The sequence below is a fragment of the Oncorhynchus keta genome, chromosome 36, assembly GCF_023373465.1.
Source record: "Oncorhynchus keta strain PuntledgeMale-10-30-2019 chromosome 36, Oket_V2, whole genome shotgun sequence".
In the NCBI taxonomy this organism is placed as follows: domain Eukaryota; kingdom Metazoa; phylum Chordata; class Actinopteri; order Salmoniformes; family Salmonidae; genus Oncorhynchus; species Oncorhynchus keta.
In genome coordinates, this window is record NC_068456.1 from 23,885,071 (window position 1) to 23,908,873 (window position 23,803).

General features: G+C 43.9%; 1 protein-coding gene across 3 annotated transcripts; it reads right to left on the minus strand.

Annotated features, from left to right (window-relative positions):
• Positions 1 to 23,636, minus strand: LOC118383761 (atlastin-2-like). 3 transcript variants are annotated; one of them, XR_008095182.1, is made up of 15 exons: positions 23,498 to 23,636; positions 18,207 to 18,571; positions 13,514 to 13,657; positions 13,224 to 13,328; positions 13,006 to 13,056; positions 12,840 to 12,896; positions 12,624 to 12,716; positions 6,094 to 6,232; positions 4,976 to 5,103; positions 4,805 to 4,861; positions 4,627 to 4,698; positions 2,294 to 2,725; positions 1,941 to 2,117; positions 1,559 to 1,815; positions 1 to 1,277 (listed from the first exon to the last, which is right to left on the minus strand). XR_008095182.1 is itself a non-coding variant. In XM_052498688.1 (13 exons), the coding sequence occupies exons 1-13, from the start codon at positions 23,568 to 23,570 to the stop codon at positions 1,158 to 1,160; spliced, it is 1,833 nt and encodes a 610-aa protein (XP_052354648.1). In that variant the 5' UTR covers positions 23,571 to 23,636; the 3' UTR covers positions 1 to 1,157. The 3 variants fall into 3 exon arrangements, 2 of the variants coding, with proteins under 2 accessions (XP_052354648.1, XP_052354647.1); XM_052498688.1 differs by lacking the exons at positions 1,559 to 1,815; positions 1,941 to 2,117 and having other exon boundaries at positions 13,514 to 13,654; XM_052498687.1 differs by lacking the exons at positions 1,559 to 1,815; positions 1,941 to 2,117.
• Between the last annotated feature and the right edge of the window lie 167 nt (positions 23,637 to 23,803).

Sequence of the window (23,803 nt, forward strand, 5' to 3'; positions counted from 1 at the left end):
GTAGATTATCGATTTTAATCAATAAGGTCAATGTACTTGTTTATTGAAAAATAAATTCCAGGAAGTGATTTAAAAAGACAATCGACCCACTCATCAAATTCCAGAAAGCTTTGTCCGGGGTGGAATCTAAATGCTCTAGCCTAGAGTTTGTTTACGTACCGGTATAGTAGATCACTGAAAAAGATGCAACTAAGACCAATCACAAAACATTCCTTAAAACCACACTAGGCCAATCAACAAAAAACACCCCGCCAACACTAGAATTTATACAAAGTGTAAAATGTGTCATACATCATTCCCTATTTTTTTTAAATGAACTGTAACAACTGCCGCGTTCCTAGGCGAGACAGTTGTGGATGGAATTGGTACAAAAGCGTTGACCTAACTGATATCATTAGTGCTGTATTGACAAAAAAACTAGATGTGCAATACCATTGATCACTCCCACTGTTCTGTGGGTTTTCAAGAAAGGCAAATTAATGAAACGGTCTGAATTACATTCCCCTGCTAAGCACAATAGATTGAGCTCTAGGGCCTATTATAGTGCTATGCTGTGTTTGTCTAATACCATGCAGTAGATAACACTGGTAGATAGACACTAAAGCAAGATTAAAAAGCAGTATCTTAAAACAACTAAAGAGGCTCAAAGGATTTCCAAATTCACCCCTGTTAACCAAACGGCATCAGGAGAGAGGGTAGGAACAACGGCTAGGCTATAGTATGCATGACTATACAGACAGTTCATCTTGCATCCAATGGCACACCAAAGAGCTGTGACTCCCTGAATTAACCTTGAAACCAAGCAAGTGCAATCTGCTTAATATGACAACACTAAAACCGGGTCAGCAAACCTAACTCTTAATAATTTAAAATCCTGACATAGGTGTGTATGGGGGGGGGGGTTGCGTGTGAATCAGTCAAATTGTGTTAAAGGTGAGAGCGGACCGGCAACTACTTCTTAACTCGCTGATTGTCCACCTTCCAACAGGGGGATCCAAGAGTAGAGTAGCCAGCAGTAAGACAGGCCACTACAGCAGACAGGGAGGCTGGCTGGGCCTGTGCAGGGTAAACTTTGGTTTGCACAGTGCCACAGTCCTAGGATTTAGCACTGAATGAAGGGGTGGGGTGAGTGGATGGTAGAGTAATAGCAAGAGGGGTCAGTGTGGCTTTAATTTTGCGTGCTGTGTGGCTTGTTCCGTCAGACTGGCTCTGATGGAGTTAACCACAGTCTGTCTAACGTTATCCTCCATATATTGCGCACTCAGTGGCTTCAACACCTGGAGAGGGAAGAGGAGAGCACAAAGGGACATGACATGAGATCAAATCAATAGAAATTAAAACATGAGGACAAAGAAGAGATTCTGTCCAACAGACTGAAAACACGCATGATCATTTAAAATGAATAGAAACGTCGCAAAAACTCAACTCCAATCATGGCAATTGAACAAATGGCTAAAACAAAAATCTATGAAAATTGTAGATTTAAGACTAGTCAGTAGTAGGCCAATTCCAGTTGGCCTGCTGTGATTACAATCAGAAGAGTAGGGAGAGTGCCAACCTGCATTCTACATGTAGACTGAACTAGGCAAACACAACCTCCCTGTAATTAAGACCAGCCCCATATGTCACAAGGAATGACAAGAGTGGACTGCAGATGCATTTGGAAATAAAGAGCCAAGCAGCTAGCCAGAAAAGTTAGTGAGTCTTCTTGTCATTGTTGTTTGAGGGGAGTCTCTTTCTCTGCGTTGCTGCTGATGGTAGGAAAGAGTGGCACGTGATTCGACTCCTGGCCAACTCAAAGAGTTTGGAAAGCACCTGGAGACATGGGAGGTGAGGAATTAGCAGAGAACAGCGGCAAAAATCAGGGAAACAACCAAACAGAGACAGAAAACAGTGCACTGAACCAGGAACATAGGCAGGAAGAGAAACCTCCACCTCACCTTTCTGGCAGTCATCTGAGGCGGAGAGGAGAGCAAGATCAGATTAAAAGAACAGATCGGGCAAGCTGATTGGATGGTAAAGGAAAAAGGCTGGTAGCTCATTGGATAGGGCTGGTGAAGGATAATGCGATTGAGTTCAGGGCTGATGGGGAACTAGAGCCACTAGAAATCTGGACTCTGAGGGGAAGGAATCAACATCACAGACAGTGGAGAACATGAAAAATTCTCAGCTTCACATGGCTTTGAGTCACACATGCTAAACAAACATACTTCCTGTATCCATACTTCTATCCTTAATAGAAAAATCTATGAAAACACAAAACACATTTATCCACAGACATATCAGCACCCACCTGTTCCCAGAGTGTCTCTGCCAACAGGTCTATGATGGTGCCCACATCTCTGAACTCCCCTGAGTATTTGACGTAGGCCCACATGCAGAGGGTTATGAGAGCCACGCCCATGACCAGGTTGGCCAGCAAGGCAATAGTGTTCATTCCAATGAAGCCGGTCAGCCCTGAGACGATGTAGGTGGTGAACATGACAACGAAGAGCGTGGCGGGTGTGCGTGCAGCGTAGAAGATGTTCTTGCCCTCGTTGTGCTTATGGAAGTTAGAGTAGGCCTCATCCAGCTCGCCCTCCAGCTGCTCCTGGTATTTCTTGCAGAAGTCCTCCCCTCCCATCTTCTTCACAGAGCGGAACTGACGCACCGAGCACTCCTTGAACTCCTCGTGGCAGCGTTCCAAGTCTGCAGGGGCGATGTAGGGCTTGTCCCCTCCACACACCTAGTAGGGAAACACCACATTTCACAAACCAAATAGATTACTACACTGACTAACAAAGACTAGTGGCAAAAATATTACCTCTACAAATGACCTCATTGGTTACATTTGTATTATGACAATTTGTATTTTATTAGGATCCCCAATAGTAACAGCTAGTCTTACTGGGGTCCAACACAACAAAAAATACATAAGAATTTACAGTTCACATACATTTAAAAACATTAACATGTAGTGTGCGTGAGTACAACAGCAATAGTAAACCAATCTGCTTGGAATGTGTGTAGATACAGTGCATTTGGAAAGTACTCAGACCCACTCATTTTTCCCAAATATTGTTACAATACACCCTTATGCTAAAATGGATTAAATTGCCCCCCCCCATCTACAAACAATACCCCATAATGACAAAGCAAAAACAGGTTTAGGCATTTTTGCAAATGTATTAAACTAATCACAGTTCCAGTATTCAGACCCTTTACTAAGTACTTTGTTGAAGCACCTTTGGAAAAAATTACAGCCGAGTCTGGGTATGAGGCTCCAAGCTTGGCACACCTGTATTTGGGAAGTTTCTCCCATTCTTCTCTGCAGATCCTCACAAGATCTGTCAGGTTGGATGGGGAGTGTTGCTGCACAGCTATTTTCAGGTCTCTCCAGAGATGTTTGATCGGGTTCAAGTCCGGCCTCTGGCTGGGCTACTCAAGGACATTCAAAGACTTGTCCTGAAGCCACTCCTGCGTTGTCTTTGCTGTGTGCTTAGGGTCATTGTCCTGTTGGAAGGTGAACCTTTTCCCCAGTCTGAAGTCCTGAGCACTTTGGAGCAGGTTTTCATCAAGGATCTCTATACTTTGCTCCGTTCATCTTTCCCTCGATCCTGACTAGTCTCCCAGTCCCTGTCGCTGAAAAACATCCCCCACAATATTATGCTGCCACCACCGTAGGGATTGTGCCAGGCTTCCTCCAGAAGTGACGCTTGGAATTCAGGCCAAAGAGTTAAATCATGGTTTAAATCAGACCAGAGATTCTTGTTTCTTATGGCCTGAGAGTCTTTAGGTGCCTTTTGATCAACTCAGGTCTGTCATGTGTCTTTTACTGAAGAGTGGCTTCCGTCTGGCCACTACCATAAAGGCCTGATTAGAGTGCTACAGAGATGGTTGATCTTCTGGAAGGTTCTCCTATCTCCACAGAGGACCTCTGGAGCTCTGTCACAGTGACCATCGGGGTCTTGGTCACCTCTCTGACCAAGGTCCTTCTCCTCTGATTGCTCAGTTTGACCGGGTGGCCAGCTCTATGAAGAGTCTTGGTGGTTCCAAACTTCTTCCATTTAAGAATGGAGGCGGCCACTGTTTTTGGGGACCATAAATTCTGCAGAAATTTGTTGGTACCTCTCCAGATCTGTGCCTCGATCCCGTCCCGGAGCTCTACCGACAATTCCTTCGACCTCATGGCTCGGTTTTTGCTGACATGCACTGTCAACTGTGGGACCTTATATAGACAGGTGTGTGCCTTTCCAAATCATGTCCAATCATTTGAATTTACCACAGGAGGACTCCAAATCAATTTGTAGAAACATCTCAAGGATGATCAATGGGAAACAGGATGCACCCGAGCTCAATTCCGAGGGTCTGAATACATTCGGGTGGCCAGAATACATTCGGGTGAGTATGGTGGAGGGGGTGGAAGGGGTAAATAAGGTATCAGTTTTTGTATTTTTATACATTTGTAAAAAAATCTAAAAACCTGTTTTTGATTTGTCATTATGGGGTATTTTGTGTAGATGAGGAAATGTTTTTATTTAATCCATTTTAGAATAAGGCTGTAACGTAGCAAAATGTGGGAAAAGGGAAGGGGTCAGAATGCACTATACATTGTTCGTGTAACAAGCCAGGGGTGAACAAACCTACCATTTCCATGCTTTTGCTGTAAGTGTCTTTTCCTCCAGCAACTGCTGTAAGGTTGTTGGCTTCAGCAGTTGCCTAGGTAACAGAGCACAGTCAAATACAAAGAGGGTTTGAGCAAGATAAGAGAAAACCCCCACAAGCTTGCTCAAAATTTATCAATGTGGATCAAACCAGTACATACCTGTAACATTGATTTAGGATGAGGAAGCTCCTCCCCTTGATAGATCTTTATATAGGCCTGGGAAGAAGCCGTGGAGAAAATGTGTTTTCTATAACTTCAGTTGTGACGAGAAGCTAGGAAGTTTCAGGCATTTAAAGTAGTTTATAAGCCATGGGAGAACATAGTGCTCACCTTAAAGTACTCCACTAGATCTCTGCAGGTCACTTTAGCCCCTCCTATCTCCTTCTCCACCAGGTTCTCAGGAGCCAGCAGTAAGGGCACCAGTTTGCCCAGTGCCTCCTTAAAGTCACCATCAATGTCTACACAAAGAACACAGCCAGAAGCATAGTAAAGCCAAAGAATGTCTCCTCCAGGGGTTAACTATTTTCTTAAACTGCCTCTCCACCTCAGTATTAAGAAAAGGGTCTGGGAGTCACTGAGGATGGGATAATATAAATAATAATAATAAATGCCATTTAGCTGACGCTTTTATCCAAAGCGACTTACAGTCATGTGTGCATACATTCTACGTATGGGTGGTCCCGGGAATCGAACCCACTACCCTGGCGTTACAAGCGCCGTGCTCTACCAACTGAGCCACAGAAGGACCACACGTCAGGTGGAAGGAAAGGGTCGGTAGAGTTTGAAGGAGGTTAGTAGTGTATGGAGCGGGTTGGTGGAGGGGTTAGTAGAATATAGAGGATGAGTGGAAGGGGGTTAGTAGAGTATGAGTGGTAGGGGGTTAGTGGAGTATGGAGGTTGAGTGAAAGGGGGTTAGTGGAGTATGGAGGATGAGTGGAAGGGGGTTAGTGGAGTATGGAGGATGAGTGGAAGGGGGTTAGTGGAGTATGGAGGATGAGTGGAAGGGGGTTAGTGGAGTATGGAGGATGAGTGGAAGGGGGTTAGTGGAGTATGGAGGATGAGTGGAAGGGGGTTAGTAGAGTATGGAGGATGAGTGGAAGGGGGTTAGTGGAGTATGGAGGATGAGTGGAAGGGGGTTAGTGGAGTATGGAGGATGAGTGGAAGGGGGTTAGTGGAGTATGGAGGATGAGTGGAAGGGGGTTAGTGGAGTATGGAGGATGAGTGGAAGGGGGTTAGTGGAGTATGAGGGGGGATGGAGGGGGTTAGTTGAGTAGGGAGGATGAGTGGAAGGGGGTTAGTGGAGTATGAGGGGGGGTGCAAGGGGGTTAGTTGAATATGGAGGATGAGTGGAAGGGGGTTAGTGAAGTATGAGGGGGGTGCAAGGGGGTTTGTATATAGTATGGAGGGTGGAGGTGGAAGGGATTATTCTCTGCAATGGGAGGCCTCACCTTTTAATCTGCCGTCAAACATGGGGTTAATGGCCACTTTGAGGCCGGGGTGGGGCAGTAGGAAGCAACCGATGTTGGAGAAGCAGGAGTGGATGTGTTTCCTCACGGTCTGCAGTTCCTCGTGCTGGTTCTGTTTCACCTGTAGAAAAACACACACAGCTGTTACATAATATCCAAGACACTGGTCTGTTGTCTAAAGCACAAGTTTAAAGGACAATTCCGCCACTTTATAATCAGTTATGCTGTTTGTATATATGTACTACTGTAAAATTTAACACACAATATGATGTTATCATTTGTTAGTCATACTGCACAATCCTCATTTCAGTCATTTAAAAAGTTTCTGCATTGTCCTCTTCTACTATAATTCCCAGGGTGCATTTCATCTCCATGACTTCCTGACGGGCCGTTCCCGGGTGGTGAGGGTAGGTAGCAACATATCTGCCACGCCGATCCTCAACACTGAAGCTCCACAGGGGTGTGCTCAGTCCCCACCTGTACTCCCTGTTCACCCACGACTGCATGGCCAGGCATGACTCCAACACCATCATTAAGTTTGCAGACGACACAACAGTGGTAGGCCTGATCACCAACAACGGCGACGAGATGGCCAGGTCTCTGACCTCCCTATAGGCTGTGTGGTGCCAGAATAACCTATCCCTCAGCGTAACCAAGACTAAAGGAGATGATTGTGGATGACAAGAAAAGGAGGACCGAGCACGCCCCCATTCTCATAGACTGGGCTGTGATGGAGCAGGTTGAGAGCTTCAAGTTCCTCGGTGTCCACATCAACAAACTAGAATGGTCCAAACACACCAAGACAGTCGTGAAGAGGGCATGACAAAGCCTATTCCCCCTCAGGAAACTAAAAAGATTTGGCATGGATCCTGAGATCCTGAAAATGTTCTACAGCTGCAACATCGAGAGCAGCCTGGTACGGCAATTGCTTGGCTTCTGACCGCAAGGCACTACAGAGGGAAGTGCATACAGCCCAGTACATCACTGGGGCTAAGCTGCCTGCCATCCAGGACCTCTATACTAGGCGGTGTCAGAGGAAGGCCCTAAAAATGGTCAAAGACCCCAGTCATAGACTGTTCTCTCTACTACTGCATGTCAAGCGGTACCGGAGTGCCAAGTCTAGGACGCAAAAGGCTTCTCAACAGTTTTTACCCCCAAGCCACAAGACTCTTGAAAACGTAATCAAATGGCTACCTGGACTTTTTGCATTGTGTACCCCCCGCCCCCCTCTTTTTACACTGCTGCTACTCTCAGTTTATCATATATGCATTGTAACTTTAACTACACATTAATGTACATACTACCTCAATTGGGCCGACCAACCAGTGCTCCCACACATTGGCTAACCGGGCTATCTGCATTGTGTCCCGCCACCCACCAACCCCTCTTTTACACTACTGCTACTCTCTTTTCATCATATATGCATAGTCACTTTACCATATCTACATACTACATCAGCCTGACTAACTGGTGCCTGTATGTAGCCTTTCTTTACTTACCCATTGTTCACCTAACACCTTTTTTGCACTATTGGTTAGAGCCTGTAAGTAAGCATTTCACTGTAAGGTCTACTACACCTGTTGTATTCGGCGCACGTGACAAATACACTGATTTGATTTTGGAATGAGATGTTCGAGGAGCAGGTGTCCACATACACTACAAGGCCAAGAGTATGTTCATGTCATTGGTGGCAATCAACTGCATTACACACAAAAAAAATGAAATTAAGTTAATGTGTCTGATGCTGGTTAGCTAGCATGCTATTAGAGCCAAGTTGAATCTTAGCGACTCTTAAAACAGTCCAAAAAACATAAGATTTACAGGCAAATCACTAAGGAATCCTAGTCTCATGATTGAAGCCTGCTCTACATTAGCCAGCCAAGTAGCTAACAGTGCTGCATCTGAAATAAAATTGTAAAAAAATAACAGCCAAATACAGCCTTAGCAACTATCCAACAACACTGTAGGTCTTCTGGAACTAATAAAAAAAAAATGTAGGTTTACAAGTAATTCACCACGAAAACATAGGCTATTTGGAAAGAGTGCAATGGCTGCAACTTCTGATGGTGGGAGTGGTTTTGCCAAATGGAATCATGGGAGTTGGAGCCTTGAACAAAAAAAAATATTTTGAGCATCCATTAAAAATATTTAATGTAATTCGATGAAGACAACCAGACCAACATATATCAGGGAGTCCCAATATGATCAGAAAACTACAGACAGGTTATATAGATGACTGAAAATGACCATCCATAATCAGGAATCCTGCTTGAAAACAGCAGAGAAGCAAATGCATTTGATGGACCCTTCTTGTCTTCTACTAATGCCTCAAAGTAAAGATTCACCCATTTTGATTGTTATATTGCTTTTGTACATCTGAGCGATGTTCTATCAATTCCCTTGGTCATTTAATGTGTATCGGAGTTATTCGGCTGGTATTTTTTATTTTATTTAACCAGAAAGGGCTCATTGAGATTACAATCTATTTTTCAAGAGCGCTCTGGCCAAGATAGGCAGCACCAAGTCATTACAAAGAAAATAAAGACAGACAACACGAAAAACTACAAGTAATCCACACTCCAAGACTGCTTCCATCACGTGGACTGGGATATGTTTCGTATGGCGTCAGACAACAACATTGACGAATACACTGATTCGGTGAGCGAGTTCATTAGAACGTGCGTTGAAGATGTCGTTCCCATAGCAACGATTAAAACATTCCCAAACCAGAAACCGTGGATTGATGGCAGCATTCGCGTGAAACTGAAAGCGCGAACCACTGCTTTTAATCAGGGCAAGGGGACCGGAAACATCACCGAATACAAACAGTGTAACTATTCCCTCCGCAAGGCAATCAAACAAGCTAAGCGTCAGTATAGAGACAAAGTAGAATCTCAATTCAATGGCTCAGACACAAGAGGTATGTGGCAGGGTCTACAGTCAATCACGGATAACAAAAAGAAAACCAGCCCCGTCACGGACCAGGATGTCTTGCTCCCAGGCAGACTAAATAACTTTTTTGCCCGCTTTGAGGACAACAGTGCCACTGACACCGACCGCAACTAAAACATGCGGACTCTCCTTCACTGCAGCCGACGTGAGGAAAACATTTAAACGTGTTAACCCTCGCAAGGCTGCAGGCCCAGACGGCATCCCCAGCCGCGCCCTCAGAGCATGTGCAGACCAGCTGGCTGGTGTGTTTACAGACATATTCAATCAATCCCTATCCCAGTCTGTTTTTCCCACATGCTTCAAGAGGGCCACCATTGTTCCTGTTCCCAAGAAAGCAAAGGTAACTGAGCTAAACGACTACCGCCCCGTAGCACTTACTTCCGTCATCATGAAGTGCTTTGAGAGACTAGTCAAGGACCATATCACCTCCACCCTACCTGACACCCTAGACCCATTCCAATTTGCTTACCGCCCAAATAGGTCCACAGACGACGCAATCTCAACCACACTGCCCTAACCCATCTGGACAAGAGGAATACCTATGTGAGAATGCTGTTCATCGACTACAGCTCGGCATTTAACACCATAGTGCCCTCCAAGCTCGTCATCAAGCTCGAGGCCCTGGGTTTCGACCCCGCCCTGTGCAACTGGGTACTGGACTTCCTGACGGGCCGCCACCAGGTGGTGAGGGTAGGCAACATCTCCACCCCGCTGATCCTCAACACTGGGGCTCCACAAGGGTGCGTTCTGAGCCCTCTCCTGTACTCCCTGTTCACCCACGACTGCGTGGCCACGCACGCCTCCAACTCAATCATCAAGTTCGCAACAGTGGTAGGCTTGATTACCAACAACGACGAGACGGCCTACAGGGAGGAGGTGAGGGCCCTCGGAGTGTGGTGTCAGGAAAATAACCTCACACTCAACGTCAACAAAACTAAGGAGATGATTGTGGACTTCAGGAAACAGCAGAGGGAACACCCCCCTATCCACATCGATGGAACAGTAGTGGAGAGGGTAGTAAGTTAAGTTCCTCGGCGTACACATCACAGAAACTGAATTGGTTCACCCACACAGACAGCATCGTGAAGAAGGCGCAGCAGCACCTCTTCATGAAGAAATTCGGCTTGTCACCAAAAGCACTCACAAACTTCTACAGATGCACAATCGAGAGCATCCTGTCGGGCTATATCACCGCCTGATACGGCAACTGCTCCACCCACAACCATAAGGCTCTCCAGAGGGTAGTGAGGTCTGCACAACGCATCACCGGGGGCAAACTACCTGCCCTCCAGGACACCTACACCACCCGATGTCACAGGAAGGCCATAAATATCATCAAGGACAACAACCACCCGAGCCACTGCCTGTTCACCCCGCTATCATCCAGAAGGCGAGGTCAGTACAGGTGCATCAAAGCAGGGACCGAGAGACTGAAAAACAGCTTCTATCTCAAGGCCATCCGACTGTTAAACAGCCACCACTAACATTGAGTGGCTGCTGCCAACACACTGACTCAACTCCAGCCACTTTAATAATGGAAATTGATGGGAAATGTAAAATATATAACTATCCACTTTAAACAATGCTACCTAATATAATGTTTACATACCCTACATTATTCATCTCATATGTATATACTGTACTCTATATCATCTACTGCATCTTTATGTAATACATGTATCACTAGCCACTTTAACTATGCCACTTTGTTTACATACTCATCTCATATGTATATACTGCACTCAATACCATCTACTGTATCTTGCTCATGCCACTTTGTACCATCACTCATTCATATCTTTATGTACATATTCTTTATCCCCTTACACTTGTGTCTATAAGGTAGTAGTTTTGGAATTGTTAGCTAGATAACTTGTTGGTTATTACTGCATTGTCGGAACTAGAAGCACAAGCATTTCACGACACTCGCATTAACATCTGCTAACCATGTGTATGTGACAAATAAAATTTGATTTGATTTGAATCTCGTAAAAACCATTGAATTCACAAGAGTATAAAACAGCAAATTAAAAACATTGACAGATCAGGGAATCAGCTTCAAAATCCTTCATCAGTGATTTAAAAACACCAAGCGAGACAAGTTCTTCCAGTTTAAAAGTATTTTGTAAGGCGTTCCAAGACTATGGCACAGAGGACATAAAAGCCCTTTTACCAAATTCAGTTGGGACATTTGGAACAGTTAGCAGGATAAAGTCCAGCGAACGAAGAGACATTTCTAAACAATAAAATGCACAAATAAAAAGGCAGTAAACCCAAAATGGCTTTGGAATAAAAAGTATACCAGTGACTGAGCCTACGAGTGACTAGAGAAGGCCAGCCAACCCTGGTATACAAAGTGCAGTGGTGCGTAAGGGTTTTGCAGTTTAAGATAAATCTCAAAGTGCCATGGTAAAGAGTGTCAATTGATCTCAAACACCGAGCGGAAGCAATCATATACGACGTAGCATTGTGATAAAGCCGCTCTCACATCACTGGAAGTTGAAAGGAATACGACTTTTAGATCGCAAAAACGTCAATCATCATATGTGTGAGTTCAATACTGGCCAATGTCATAACACGGGAGGTTGTCTTCTCTCGAATTAGCCACTGATCATATTTTTGCGATATTTCTACCACAAGAAATGTGTAATTTAACAAAGGACACATGTATCCTATTTGTCTGCCTCTTCAGTCCAGGGTGCATTTCATGGTGCGGTTGCAAATGACAGACTCCACTCTTCAAGGCACACTGATCTGCAGGTTGAACATGGTGAGACTGGAGACTCCTAAACTGATAGCTGTAAAATAATTTAAACAAACTGCACTAACTAGCTACTTCACATGCAGATAGACTTGTGTGTAGCTACGTTTGCTAGCTAGCCCATAGAGCATTTCGGGTTTTGTAGTCGACTTGAGCTGCAACAGATTTCCACAACGATTTTCATGTTGCCACCAACCTTGTTAAATGGACAAAATGAAACATTTCTTCGCCAAAATAAAAATCTCACATGTTAGTGTTAAATAACACTGTATATTATACGAAGTGGTTTTGGGTGGATTTGTCCTTTAAAAAGGGAATACAATCCAAAAATAACCGTAATCAGATTTGTTAAATCCAAAAGTTACGTTTGATGACAATTTGACAGTAACTAATGTATCACATTTAGAAAGTAACCTTACAGATCATCCACTAAAACTGATACTGCACGCCACAGGAGGTTGGTGGCACCTTAATTGGGGAGGACGGGCTCTTGGTAACAGTTGGAGAGGAATAGGTGGAATGGTGTCAAACACATGGTTTGACGCCATTCTATTCGCTCCGTTACAGCCATTATTATGAGCCGCCTTCCCCTCAGCAGCCTCCACTACTGCGAGCGTCCTTCCATTCACAGAGACACTGAACAAAATTCATATTACAATTCTGCTGAGATAATTTAGTTCAAAACTGTAGTGGAAATTCCCCTCAGAAAAAGCCACACTGGACTAGATACTAGGTTTAAATATGGAGGAGCCCATTCTAAATGATCCATCATGGGCCCCATTCTCTTCTCCAGACCTACCTGCAGTCTCTTCTCTAGAAAGCGTTTACCTCCCTCCAGTCCATAGTTGTGCTCATATGGATAGCTCCAGTCTCTGATGAGGAACATGAGAGACTGGAACACAACACAGACAGGGTTACTGAGAGAATGTGCTCAGGGAGGACAAATGTGCACAGCCAAACTTTGCATGTTGAATATATTGAAGAAACAATATCCATTTTCAGGACAGTAACACACCTGGAAGGGTTTTAGATAGATTTCCTCCAAAGCAAGCCGGCCGTATTCTGTGAAGAGCTAAACAGATAGAGAAAATACAATGTTAGTCATAGCCTTAATATTGTTTTCAAACACACCAACAAATGTCTAATGTTTTCATTAAGATGGGGCGGAATAGTGTGTATACCTGGAGATGCTGAAGATCATCCTCCTGAATATTCTGGGACAAGTTATACACCTGAAAAGAATTAGACCATGAAATATCCTTTGTACGTAGGCCAGTTCTTGACATCAACCAGCCCTTTCCATCCACAACACACCATTAACTCAACTGGCACGATGTGTGCACCTTTATGGGTATGTAATCAAACAGTGAGAACTCAGTCAGATCCATCATAGACTCACCTGTACAGAGCTGGTCATGGTGCTCAAGGCAAAAACCGTTGCACAGTCCTTTATGGTAGACTGGCTGTCGAAGGCTCCTTGTGTATCCACTAGCAGAACAGCAACCTGTCAAGGGTTAGGATATTACAGGTCACCTTTAGGTCATTAACATGATGGAAATCCACTTGAAGACAGTACAGCCAGTATGAGCGGCAGGGATGGACATAAGACCATACACAAAACACGACTGTGCCACTGTGGTGTTCCTCTCAATGTTAATAACAGTGTGTGTGTCACAGAGTAGGGCTCACCTTGCTCCCATCCGGCTTGTTGACCACAAACACTTGACTCCAGACCTGGATCCCTGTGGTCTCCCTCTCACTGCCTCCTCTCCAGCTGAACCCTGTCAGCGGCTCATCATCAGCCCCAACCCACGATTCTGACTGCTCCTGCTGCTGTGACAGGAGAGGGGGGGTCAGTATAGGAAACAAGTTATTGATTCCCGTAGGCAAGTGTGTGTTTCATATGGGCAATGTGGAAAGAGTCCAACAGTAATCAAAGGAAGGAGTAGGCATACTGCTATTTCTTACATGCATTTGCAACTTACTACCACTGGGGGTCCCTGTGGTATCACATTCAAACCACTGGTGTCCTGAGATCAGGGTAATTTTACACAGCCTATGCAAAACGCAACATCATGTCAGACTCATTTCAGTGTAGGCAGTAAAAAAGACAAAGAAACTTAAGTCTGAAGAACACCTTACATACAATGAGCTGCTGTTGTGAAAACAAGTCCGTTAGAAGTGTGCGCGCATTACTCTACTACTTCATTACAGGGCTGGTCTTAATTCCAGGGAGAGCGTGGCCTACGGGGCTGGTCTTAATTCCAAGGAGAGCGTGGCCTACGGGGCTGGTCTTAATTCCAGGGAGAGCGTGGCTTAATTATACAAAATGGTATGCTATATTTCATGCCTAAAAGGTATTACTTAACAAGTGAACCTGGCTCTGTCTACTGGCAGCGTTCCGAAGCAGAAGAGTAGCTTAACCTAACCATGCCTGGTGGTGATAGATCTCACACAGCTATTAAAATACACATCCTGCAGCAGTGCTAATACAGAGATAATAATCAAGTGCTATTAAACAAGGATTCTACGGCGCTATTAAACAATTTATTTTATATTTAACTGGGCAAGCCAGTTAGGAACAAATTCTTATTTTCAATGATGGCCTAAGAATAGTGGGTTAACTGCCTTGTTCAGGGGCAGAACGACAGATTTTTACCTTGTCAGTTCGGGATTCGATCTAGCAAACTTTCGGTTACTGGCCCAACGTTCTAACCACTAGGCTACCACGGCGCTATCAAACAAGGGTAGCCCGGCGCTATCAAACAAGGGTAGCCCGGCGCTATCAAACAAGGGTAGCCCGGCGCTATCAAACAAGGGTAGCCCGGCGCTATCAAACAAGGGTAGCCCGGCGCTATCAAACAAGGGTAGCACGGCGCTATCAAACAAGGGTAGCACGGCGCTATCAAACAAGGGTAGCACGGCGCTATCAAACAAGGGTAGCACGGCGCTATCAAACAGGACAGGCTTCAGATAACAAGCTTTAGTTCTGTCTCCTCCCTCTGAGGACATTAACCAAACAGTCCAGTCAGTCAGTCAAACTGCCACACACACACAGAAGAGCAGACTTCTCTATCCAGCAGGAAATGTGACTGGAATGGAGTGTTCAAATTCTAGGCTGTAAAAGAGAGTGATCAGCACCAGGAGGAAAATTAGGTTGGCCAGACCAAGACCCCAAAATAGCACCTGCCTGGGACGTAATTACAAAGATATCTAAAGGGTATAACTAACCCGCTGGAGACTAACATGGGGGGAATACTCAATCTCTGAAGTTCATTCTGTTTTATCGGGACTGGAGTTGTTGCTGTGAAAGAACTTAGGCAACACAATCAGAGCAATCCTGAATACCTGACCCTAAAGGCGATGGAGTGCATCGTCTCTCAGAACAACACTAGCAATCACTGCTCCTCTGACCCCACTGTAACCTCAAGTTTACTTCTCCTATCCATCTGTCCTCAGATCATTCAGTGAGTCAGATAGTGCTTTTTGAAGTTCAGTAACATAATAAAACCATTAATAACAGTTCCATAATGGTAGTGACTTCCCATTAATGCTTATCACTTAACCACTTATTAATAACCATCATTTATTTCACAACTTTAATAAATATTTCAGGTGTGTGTATTACATGTTTTATTTAATGACTTTATTACTTCAGTCCAAGTCATCATCTTAGCTCTATAGTGCTGCTGCCTATTTTGTCTAACAAAAATCACTATTTTGGAGTTCTTCAAATAATACCAACTATAAAATCACTTCGATCATGAAATCTCAGATAGAGATACCATGCAAAGTAAAAGACCGGACAAGGATACGTGCAATGGATTATGGTCATTGTAGTTAATTACCACATTGTGTGTGCTAAACTATGTAGAATATTGGCCTGTTGGAAACTACAACTCCCTACTACATCGTTCAGGCTGGATCAGATTTATCTTTAGAGAAACTGATGTGCGCATTGAGCTCACAGGAAAACACAATGGAATTCAAATAATTGAACAAACATTGGTCAATTGGTTGCTTAAAAAACAAAACAGAAATTTCAGTTCATTGCTCAGCACTAGTGACAGACCTTGAGAGGAACAACAGACCCAGGCAGGCAGGGAAACTAGCAGCAGACTACAGTGAGAATGAGTTTGAGGCAGCTATAACTATATAAGATAAAGCTTTCCCAAGCTTCCAGACCTATAATAACACTGTGGTCTGTAAAGTGATACTGGCCCTGCAATCGCTGGCTGCTGCTTGGCTGCCCTGATGGAGGGCATGACTGACTGTCCTCTTCCTCACTCTCTCACTCAGATTCAAGTCATCGGTAGAAATATTGATTATACGTCCATGTTTATTCAGTGCCGAGAAAACACCAGACATTCCCAAATCTAGGCCGATAGCTACATAAATATTTCTCAAAGTAAAAACAAAAAAACAATATTTCGACACATGGTTCAAGCCAAATCCTTGACAGTGGACACATTAACATAACCCTGGAGGCTGATTAGAAAGTTGCACTGGAAGGTAGTGATGCGGCCTTGGAAATGTATGCCCTTCCCTTGGGAAGCTCTTGTCCCAGAAACTGGCAGAGAAATTCATATTTCAGCAAAAGGAATGCTAATGAGACAAATTGCTTTTGAACTACAGAGTATGTGAAATGACCTGAAGACAAGGCTAATTATCTAGCAGTCTAAGAATGGAAAATGCATTTGGCTAAAAATAAAATGTCCTGAAGGAATTTCACACTACTAAATTAATCCCAAAGGAAAGAATAACTACTAACATCCATTTAGAGCCATTAGCAGACTTCCTGTTTCATCAACCCCTAGATGGAGGACATTATGTAAAACCAGCCAGGTAACACAATCAGGTCAGTAGGTGGATAATTCATCTGGGAATCCAAGACTAATACAGGGTTTATTCAGGATCTCCAAACTGTTTTACAAATGTTGGTACTGAACCAACAACCCAGAGATTTACCCTGAAAAGGTTAGCAGCGTTACTCAACACCTTAGAATTAACCCTACACCCAGGGGTGTGTTAATGACGTGATAATAGATTGTTGATCTTGATGCTGCCAGAAAGTGCTTTTAACCACAGTTTTTCCAGCTAACAGACAGTTCAATTGGTTCTTCCTTTTAGCGCAGCAAAACCTTCATTCAACCTGATCTGCCCAATGAATGATTCAGAGAAATATCAGTATTTTGTAGTGAATTGTCTGTACTGTAGGTACAGTGCCTTCAGAAAGGACAATTGATTAAATTCCTTTTCCTTTAAAAAAAAGAAAATATCTACACAAAATACTCTGTCAAAGTAAAATAAAATGTGGTACACTTATGAAAAATAAAACTCATATCTTGATTAGATAAGCATTCAACCCCGAGTCAATACATGTTAATCACCTTTGGCAGCCATTACAGCTGGGAGTCTCTGGGTTGTTAATCATGGTTGTTGGTTGGTTGTTAATCATTGTTAGACAGCAATCAAGTCTTGCCATAGATCATCAGTCTGAACTGTAACTAGGCCACTCTGGAACATTCAATGTCGTCTTGGTATGCAACAGTGTAGATTTGTCCTTGCGTTTTAGGTTAATTGTCCTGCTGAAAGGTGAATTTGTCTCCCATTGTATGTTGGAAAGTGGACCACCACGTTTTCCTCTACTTTACTCTAATATATAAAAACTCCCTAGTCCTTGCCAATGACAAGCATACTACCCATAACATGATGCAGCCACCACCATGCTTGAAAATATGAACAGTGGTACTCAGTGATGTGTTGATTTGCCCCATCACGGGTATTAAACTCTGTAGCGGTTTTAAAGTCACCATTGGCCTCAAGGTGAAATCCCTGAGACGCTTTCTTCCTTTCAGGCAACTGAGTTAGAAAGGACACCTGTATCTTTGTAATGACTGGGTGTATTGATACACCATCCAAAGTGTAATTAATAACTTCACCATGCTCAAAGGGCCTTTTTTTAACCCATCTACCAATAGGTGCCCTTCTTTGCAAGGCATTGGAAAACCTCCCTGGTCTTTGTGCTTGAATCTGTTTTTGAAATTCACTGCTCGATTGGGGGACCTTACAGATAAGTGGGTGGGGTACAGAGTCATTCAAAAATCAGGTTAAACCCTATTATTGCATGCAACTTATTTAGCACATTTTTACTCCTGAACTTATTTAGGCTGGCCATAACAAAGGGGTTGAATACTTATTGACTGAAGACAATACAGCTTTATATATAATAATACATTATATTATGGGGTATTGTGTGTAGAGTGCCAATTTTTTATTCTATTTAAAACATTTTAAATTCAGGCTGTAATAACAAAATGTTGAAAAAGTCAAGCGGTTTGAATATTTTCTCAAGGCACTGTATATGTGCACCGGTTCTCACCTGGTTGAGCATGTATCGGAGCATGAAATCCAGCAGGAAGGACTTGCCCTTACGGAAGGCCCCAGCCACTGACACCACCACCACATTAAGGTCTCTGACATCCTCCTGCAGTAAGAGCTTCTCCAGAGCAGCGGTGTCCAGCTCAAATTTGTGGTAGTCTTCGTGAGCCAGGACAATCTGGATGGGCCGAGCCTTCTCCTCTTCTACAGGTTGCTCCTTGACAGGACTTTGATAGGCAGCAGTCAGCTCTGGGGCATGTTCCCACTCCTCGTCTGTCTCGCTATCCGCCTCTGCCCGAGGCGCCATCCTGGGAGGAGGCTTCCGATCTGGCAGGGACAGAGGAACATCTTCCACACCACCCGCACCTGAGAGAGAGAGAATAGGACACTGTGTCATGACCTTAAGAGCAGGGAGAGAGTGCACATGGTGCAATTCAAACTTTACACATCACAAGGACAATACAGAGAAGTGTCAGGGTCCTCTTCAATTTGTTTTGCCAATATTCTTATAATCTTAGAGGATTCCAGCATCTGAACTTCCATCAGGCATTGTAAATATTATAGGCCATTCCATGACAGTTCCTGGCCATGATATTTGTTGCCTGCTGCAGAGGTTGACAAGAGAACAGGACTCCAGCGGGTCTTACAAGTCCTGCGGGATTGCAGCAGGAATAGGTGGGAAGTTCTTAGTCATTTTGGGACAGGAGAGGAATAGCATGTATTGTGTGGAGCATTTAATAAAATATATATATTAAAAAGAGCCTACTATACACCGAGTGTACAAAACATTAGGAACACCTGCTCTTTCCATGACAGATTGACTAGGTGAATCCAGCTACAACCAGGCTTGCCCTGAGAACAGTATTGGTTTCTGCTAACGCTATGCAGCCACAGAGCTAGGACAGACAGGCCAGTAGCTAATGGAGGAAGTTATTTCTGATTTCTGAGCATTAAAAATGAACATGGGACGGGAGTGATTTTTATCGGGATGGGACCGGAAAGTTCCGGGGTTATATAAGTGTACGTGAAAAAAACGGTACAGGACAGGAACGAATTTGCACTCCTGTGTCAACCTCTAGCATGACGCCAGTACATTGCCACAGGCCTGCAGTGCACACACTTGGGTATTAGGAAACATATCTGAGAAAGGGGGACAAAAGACAGTGGTATTATGAGATGAAGTACTAGGCCTACAGATGGGTTATATGTGGGTCAATGTCTATAGCATCTACACTGTGCAGTAGCCTCTTTTCTATGTCCAAGCCTGTAGGTATTTCACTGTTAGTACACACCTGTTGTTTACCAAGCATGTCACAAATACAATGATTTTTTAGGGCTATGCCATCAAGGAGCTCAAAATCAAAATAAGCAAAAGCATTTCAAAAAGCTTTGTTTGGTCTTTTAATCTTTCGATGAAAGGGTGTCTAAAGGTAGGCGTTCCCCTCCAGGTGTGGGAAATGTCCTCTACATCAGATGTCCCTCCCCATCACACTAGACAGACACCCTGGGAACTGGTATGACAAGTATCAACCAAAAACTGTTGTGTCAAGGAGACCCTTGGAGAGGTATGGTTCACAACACCAAGAAGATTCCAAGGAAAAACCTTATTCTCCCCATTATGACATTTCCTTCCTGAGCTGACAGTCCTACAAGACATGTGACTTCAACATATCAAAGAACAAACACTTCGTACCAAAACTCAGAGTGAGAATTTGGTCTAAGGCAGGTGAGGGCTTGCCGCAAGGTTGTTGTCTGCCGACGGCAAACAGCAGTGGGCTGACTGGGCTCTATGGCTGATGCCAGGAGAGGGGTTGCCGAACAGAAGGTATGAGAGAACAGGGAGCAGAGCTTACACTGGAGAGGCATCCTGCTGATTCTGGTATAATGACTGTCTGGTCTGTCAACAGACATAATTCACTGTGGGTTTGAGACTGCTAGATAAACACTACCAAAAAATAAGTTTAAAAAAGTAAACAAAATCACAACAAGACAGGTTATGAATTTATTCTACAGCTAGACGGACATCCATGTCACAGACAACAATGCCAGAGTTCCTTTTTAGCCGCAGTGACACTAAAGCTGAATTTAAATACCCCCAGCTCCTGACACCTCAGAATGTCCCCCACATGGGCAGATGTGAAGTTCACACCAGTCCAAATAATGATAAGCTGCAACACGCGCATATTAGCATGATAGCAGGTAGCAGGACAGGAAATGGAAGAGTCCCTGTGTTAATCGGGTAAAACGGTAATCTACTGTAACTCGTGGCCAGACTGCTCCTAACTTTACTCACATATAGACATCTGTACTAAACATCCAACATCAGTCCAGTGTAAAATAGACCATAACCCACACATAGGCCCCTCTATGCAAAGTGTCCAGCAAAGCAGGGAATACGAAGCAGTAGTCAGCAAAATTAAGTGGCAGTGGTGCCATAGGAGAGAGACTATTCTGCAGGGACTGGGCTGGGAAGTCCAATCCCCTCATCCTTGGAGAAAACAGAGCCAGATCTAAAATTGGCAGGCTTATTTATCATTCCTTATCTTGCCATAGTTCTCTCCTGTTGTATCTGAAACAGCCCTGATCCGGGTCTCTGGCAGGCCATGTATGAAGCCAGTCTAGATCTACATCTGAAACAGCTCTCTTTACTCTGTCCATCCTCTCCTTCGTCGTGACACTGCGGACCGGTGCCAACTCCAAGAGACGACTCCCTCTCTGGACCGGAGTCAAGCAGGGCAAATGTTAAACTGCAACAAGGGATCTGCACACCAAGGACAAAGTGCAGCACCACTGAGTGTTAACTATTGCCACACAAACAAACCCAGCTGTATTTTGCACTGATACAAGAGTCATGTCACAAAGCTAAAGGATTTGAAAGAACCCCTTTACTAAAGTGATGTCAAAAATAACACCTTCCATTTTCCTGTCGACTGATTTCTGTATACATTAACATTCCAAAAACAACATTATTACCCAAATAATTGTACCAGACTGCAACTGTTGTTCAGTGAGAGATGTTAGCTAGGGGTGTTGGGTAGAGGTGCAAGGGAATTTCCCCATGTGAAACCAAGACTAGGCCAGCTGAGGAAATGGAAGGCTACACATAGCTAGCCTATATCACATTACAATAGAGTTGATGATGGCTGTTGCACCTGACCTGACAGAGGGAGAGAAAAAGCATCTGGTGTTGTTCGTTCCTTGCATGAGTCTGATGCAAGGATACAGCATGGGCATGCAAAACCACAGGAGCAAAGAGTTTTATTTTCGATATATTAACATTAGGTCTAGTTTTCTAAATGGGTTTGGAGGGTTTCAGTTAATCTGCAAGAAGACAAAAACGCTATTCCAAGAGTGGAATATTGGTTTCAAGGAAAAGCCATAAAGTTGAAGTTCCTAGCTAACGTTAAAACAATAAGAGGCTCCTGGTTGTCTAAATCCAAAAATTAGAGTTCAAACATGCGCCGCCGCCAAGTCTGCTAAATCCTTCTCCTGATTCTGCCTCGACCAAACTCTCCTCCCTTTCCACATCCTATGACTCCTCCTGTCTCCTTTCCTCCTGGCCGGCTTGGCTCTGCCCATCTACGCCATGGCTGAGTGACTCATTGCCAGCTTACACAACAGGGATGCGCAGGCAGCAGACCGAAAATGGAGGAAAACTAAACTTCCAGAGGACCCATCATCCTTTCACGCCCTCCTCTCTACCTTCTCTTCCGCTAAAGCCAATTCTATCAATAAATGTCAAGCTTCTTCCTCTAACCCTAGGAAACTGTTTCCACCTTCTGTTTCCACCTTCTCCTCCTTAATCCTCCCCTGCGGACAACTTTGTAAACCACCTTGAAAAGAAGGTTGACGACATCCGCTCAATTCGACCTTTGCTTTAAAAAGCAACTCAAACACCACATGTAAGAATGAACTAAAGCTATTGAATTGTACAGTGCCAATATACTGTGTTATTTAAGCAATAAGGTACGAGGGGGTCTGGTATATGGCCAACATACCACGGCTAAGGGTTGTTCTTAGGCACAACGCAAACTGTGCCAATATATCCTCAAAGCACCAGCTTCCAGGGAATTATCCAACTGGGTCACCAACATATTTAAATAATGATTTACATATTTTAATTGAAAACGTTATTTACGACTAGTTCGCGTCCATAGATGCAGAACAAAAAAGACTGAACGACTGGATCGAGTATATGGCAACCGAACCGATAGAACTAACGACCAGTCGGCTTTGGTAGCAACCCTACATTTGTGTCGGGACTATCTTGTTGTAGGATGAAATAGTATGAATACCATACTGGCTGGCAACGTTCTTATCCCTTGCTTGCTAGATAGCCAACTATGGTTAACTTACAGTCACGTCAAACTGTGCCAGAATAACATTGAAGTAGTCGCATTTGCATAAGCTGTTTTCTAGTGACATTTATGTGGATACAGCCATAACAATGAGCTAATGATGCGCGATTTCACCTGGCATAGAAAATGTGCTCTCTCGTCAGGACACTTGTTCAGAGGAGTTAACCAACAACACAGCTCACACAATCACTTCAAACTGAAGCTGGAAAGACTTTAAACTAGCTGCACGTCGGTTCGTTTTACCTGTTGTTTTCTATTGATAGTTATTTGTATATGTCCATAAAAATTATGTTGATTCATGATTTCGACTGGCTGAGAAAAGCTGCCGACCTGTCTCTCATCCCAACTCGTTCATTACTATGGGACAGCCGGAACTCCAATTTGAATATTGAAACAATGTTGCAAATGTTGAGACCGACAGCAATCGGTTGAAAACCAAATGTTAAACGAAAAAAAATGCGAGATAATGTCTAGATGTTTTTTATTAGTAGAGATTAAGTTGATAAATTGCCTGGCTGGGTTTATGAGACAGTGGATTGCTTAGTCAGATGGAAGAGAGTATAGGCATTTTAATGTCATAGATTTAGACGGTGGTAACTTGTGGAAGAGACACCGGCTGGAATGCGGTTTTAACCAATCAGCATTCAGAATTGAACGGACCATGGGATAGACGCAACTCAACAGCGAGCAACACTCGCGGTCCGAAAATGACAGATCCGGCCAGGTGAGAGTAAGGGCTGACGGGCGAGAATTAGCCAGCGAAATTAACTACACAAAAACGTTAAACCCTTCACTGGCTGGGTCCCTGTAAAAGTAAACACATACGTTACGATCTTGGCTACTGGAGGTTACGGCACGCCAAACGAGGTTCATGTAACAGTCAGTCTCAATATTACTATCCAGTTCCACGTATTCTCCTTAAATTTAAAATTACCTTCGTCACAGACGTGTCTTTTGCGGTTTTGTTCGAAATGATTCCGTTTCCTCAGCCCGCTAACCTCGGCCATCTTGTCCTATTTAAAATAATCCCACGTAGTTGCGTCAAAGAACCCTTCTTCTTCTTTGGGATTGTGTTGTTGGATCGCATCCAATACACCGCCACCTACTGTACTGACTGGAGTGTTTGGCCGTTCACGGTCTGCCTACATTTTTGTGATAAGGTACTATACAATTGGGGGAAAGGAAAAATGTGCCCTATCTAAGAATATAAATAATAATAATGATTTAAAAAACACCACCC

Bases quoted from the DNA above. Each gene is read 5' to 3' on its own strand.
- LOC118383761 (XM_052498687.1), bottom strand. From the start codon at position 23,570: ATGGCCGAGGTTAGCGGGCTGAGGAAACGGAATCATTTCGAACAAAAC. The intron at 18,572-23,497 runs GTAATTTTAAAT...TCTCTCTCTCAG, and splicing joins AAGACACGTCTGTGACGAAG to GTGCGGGTGGTGTGGAAGAT. The intron at 12,897-13,005 runs GTATACACACTA...CTATCTGTTTAG, and splicing joins ATGATCTTCAGCATCTCCAG to CTCTTCACAGAATACGGCCG.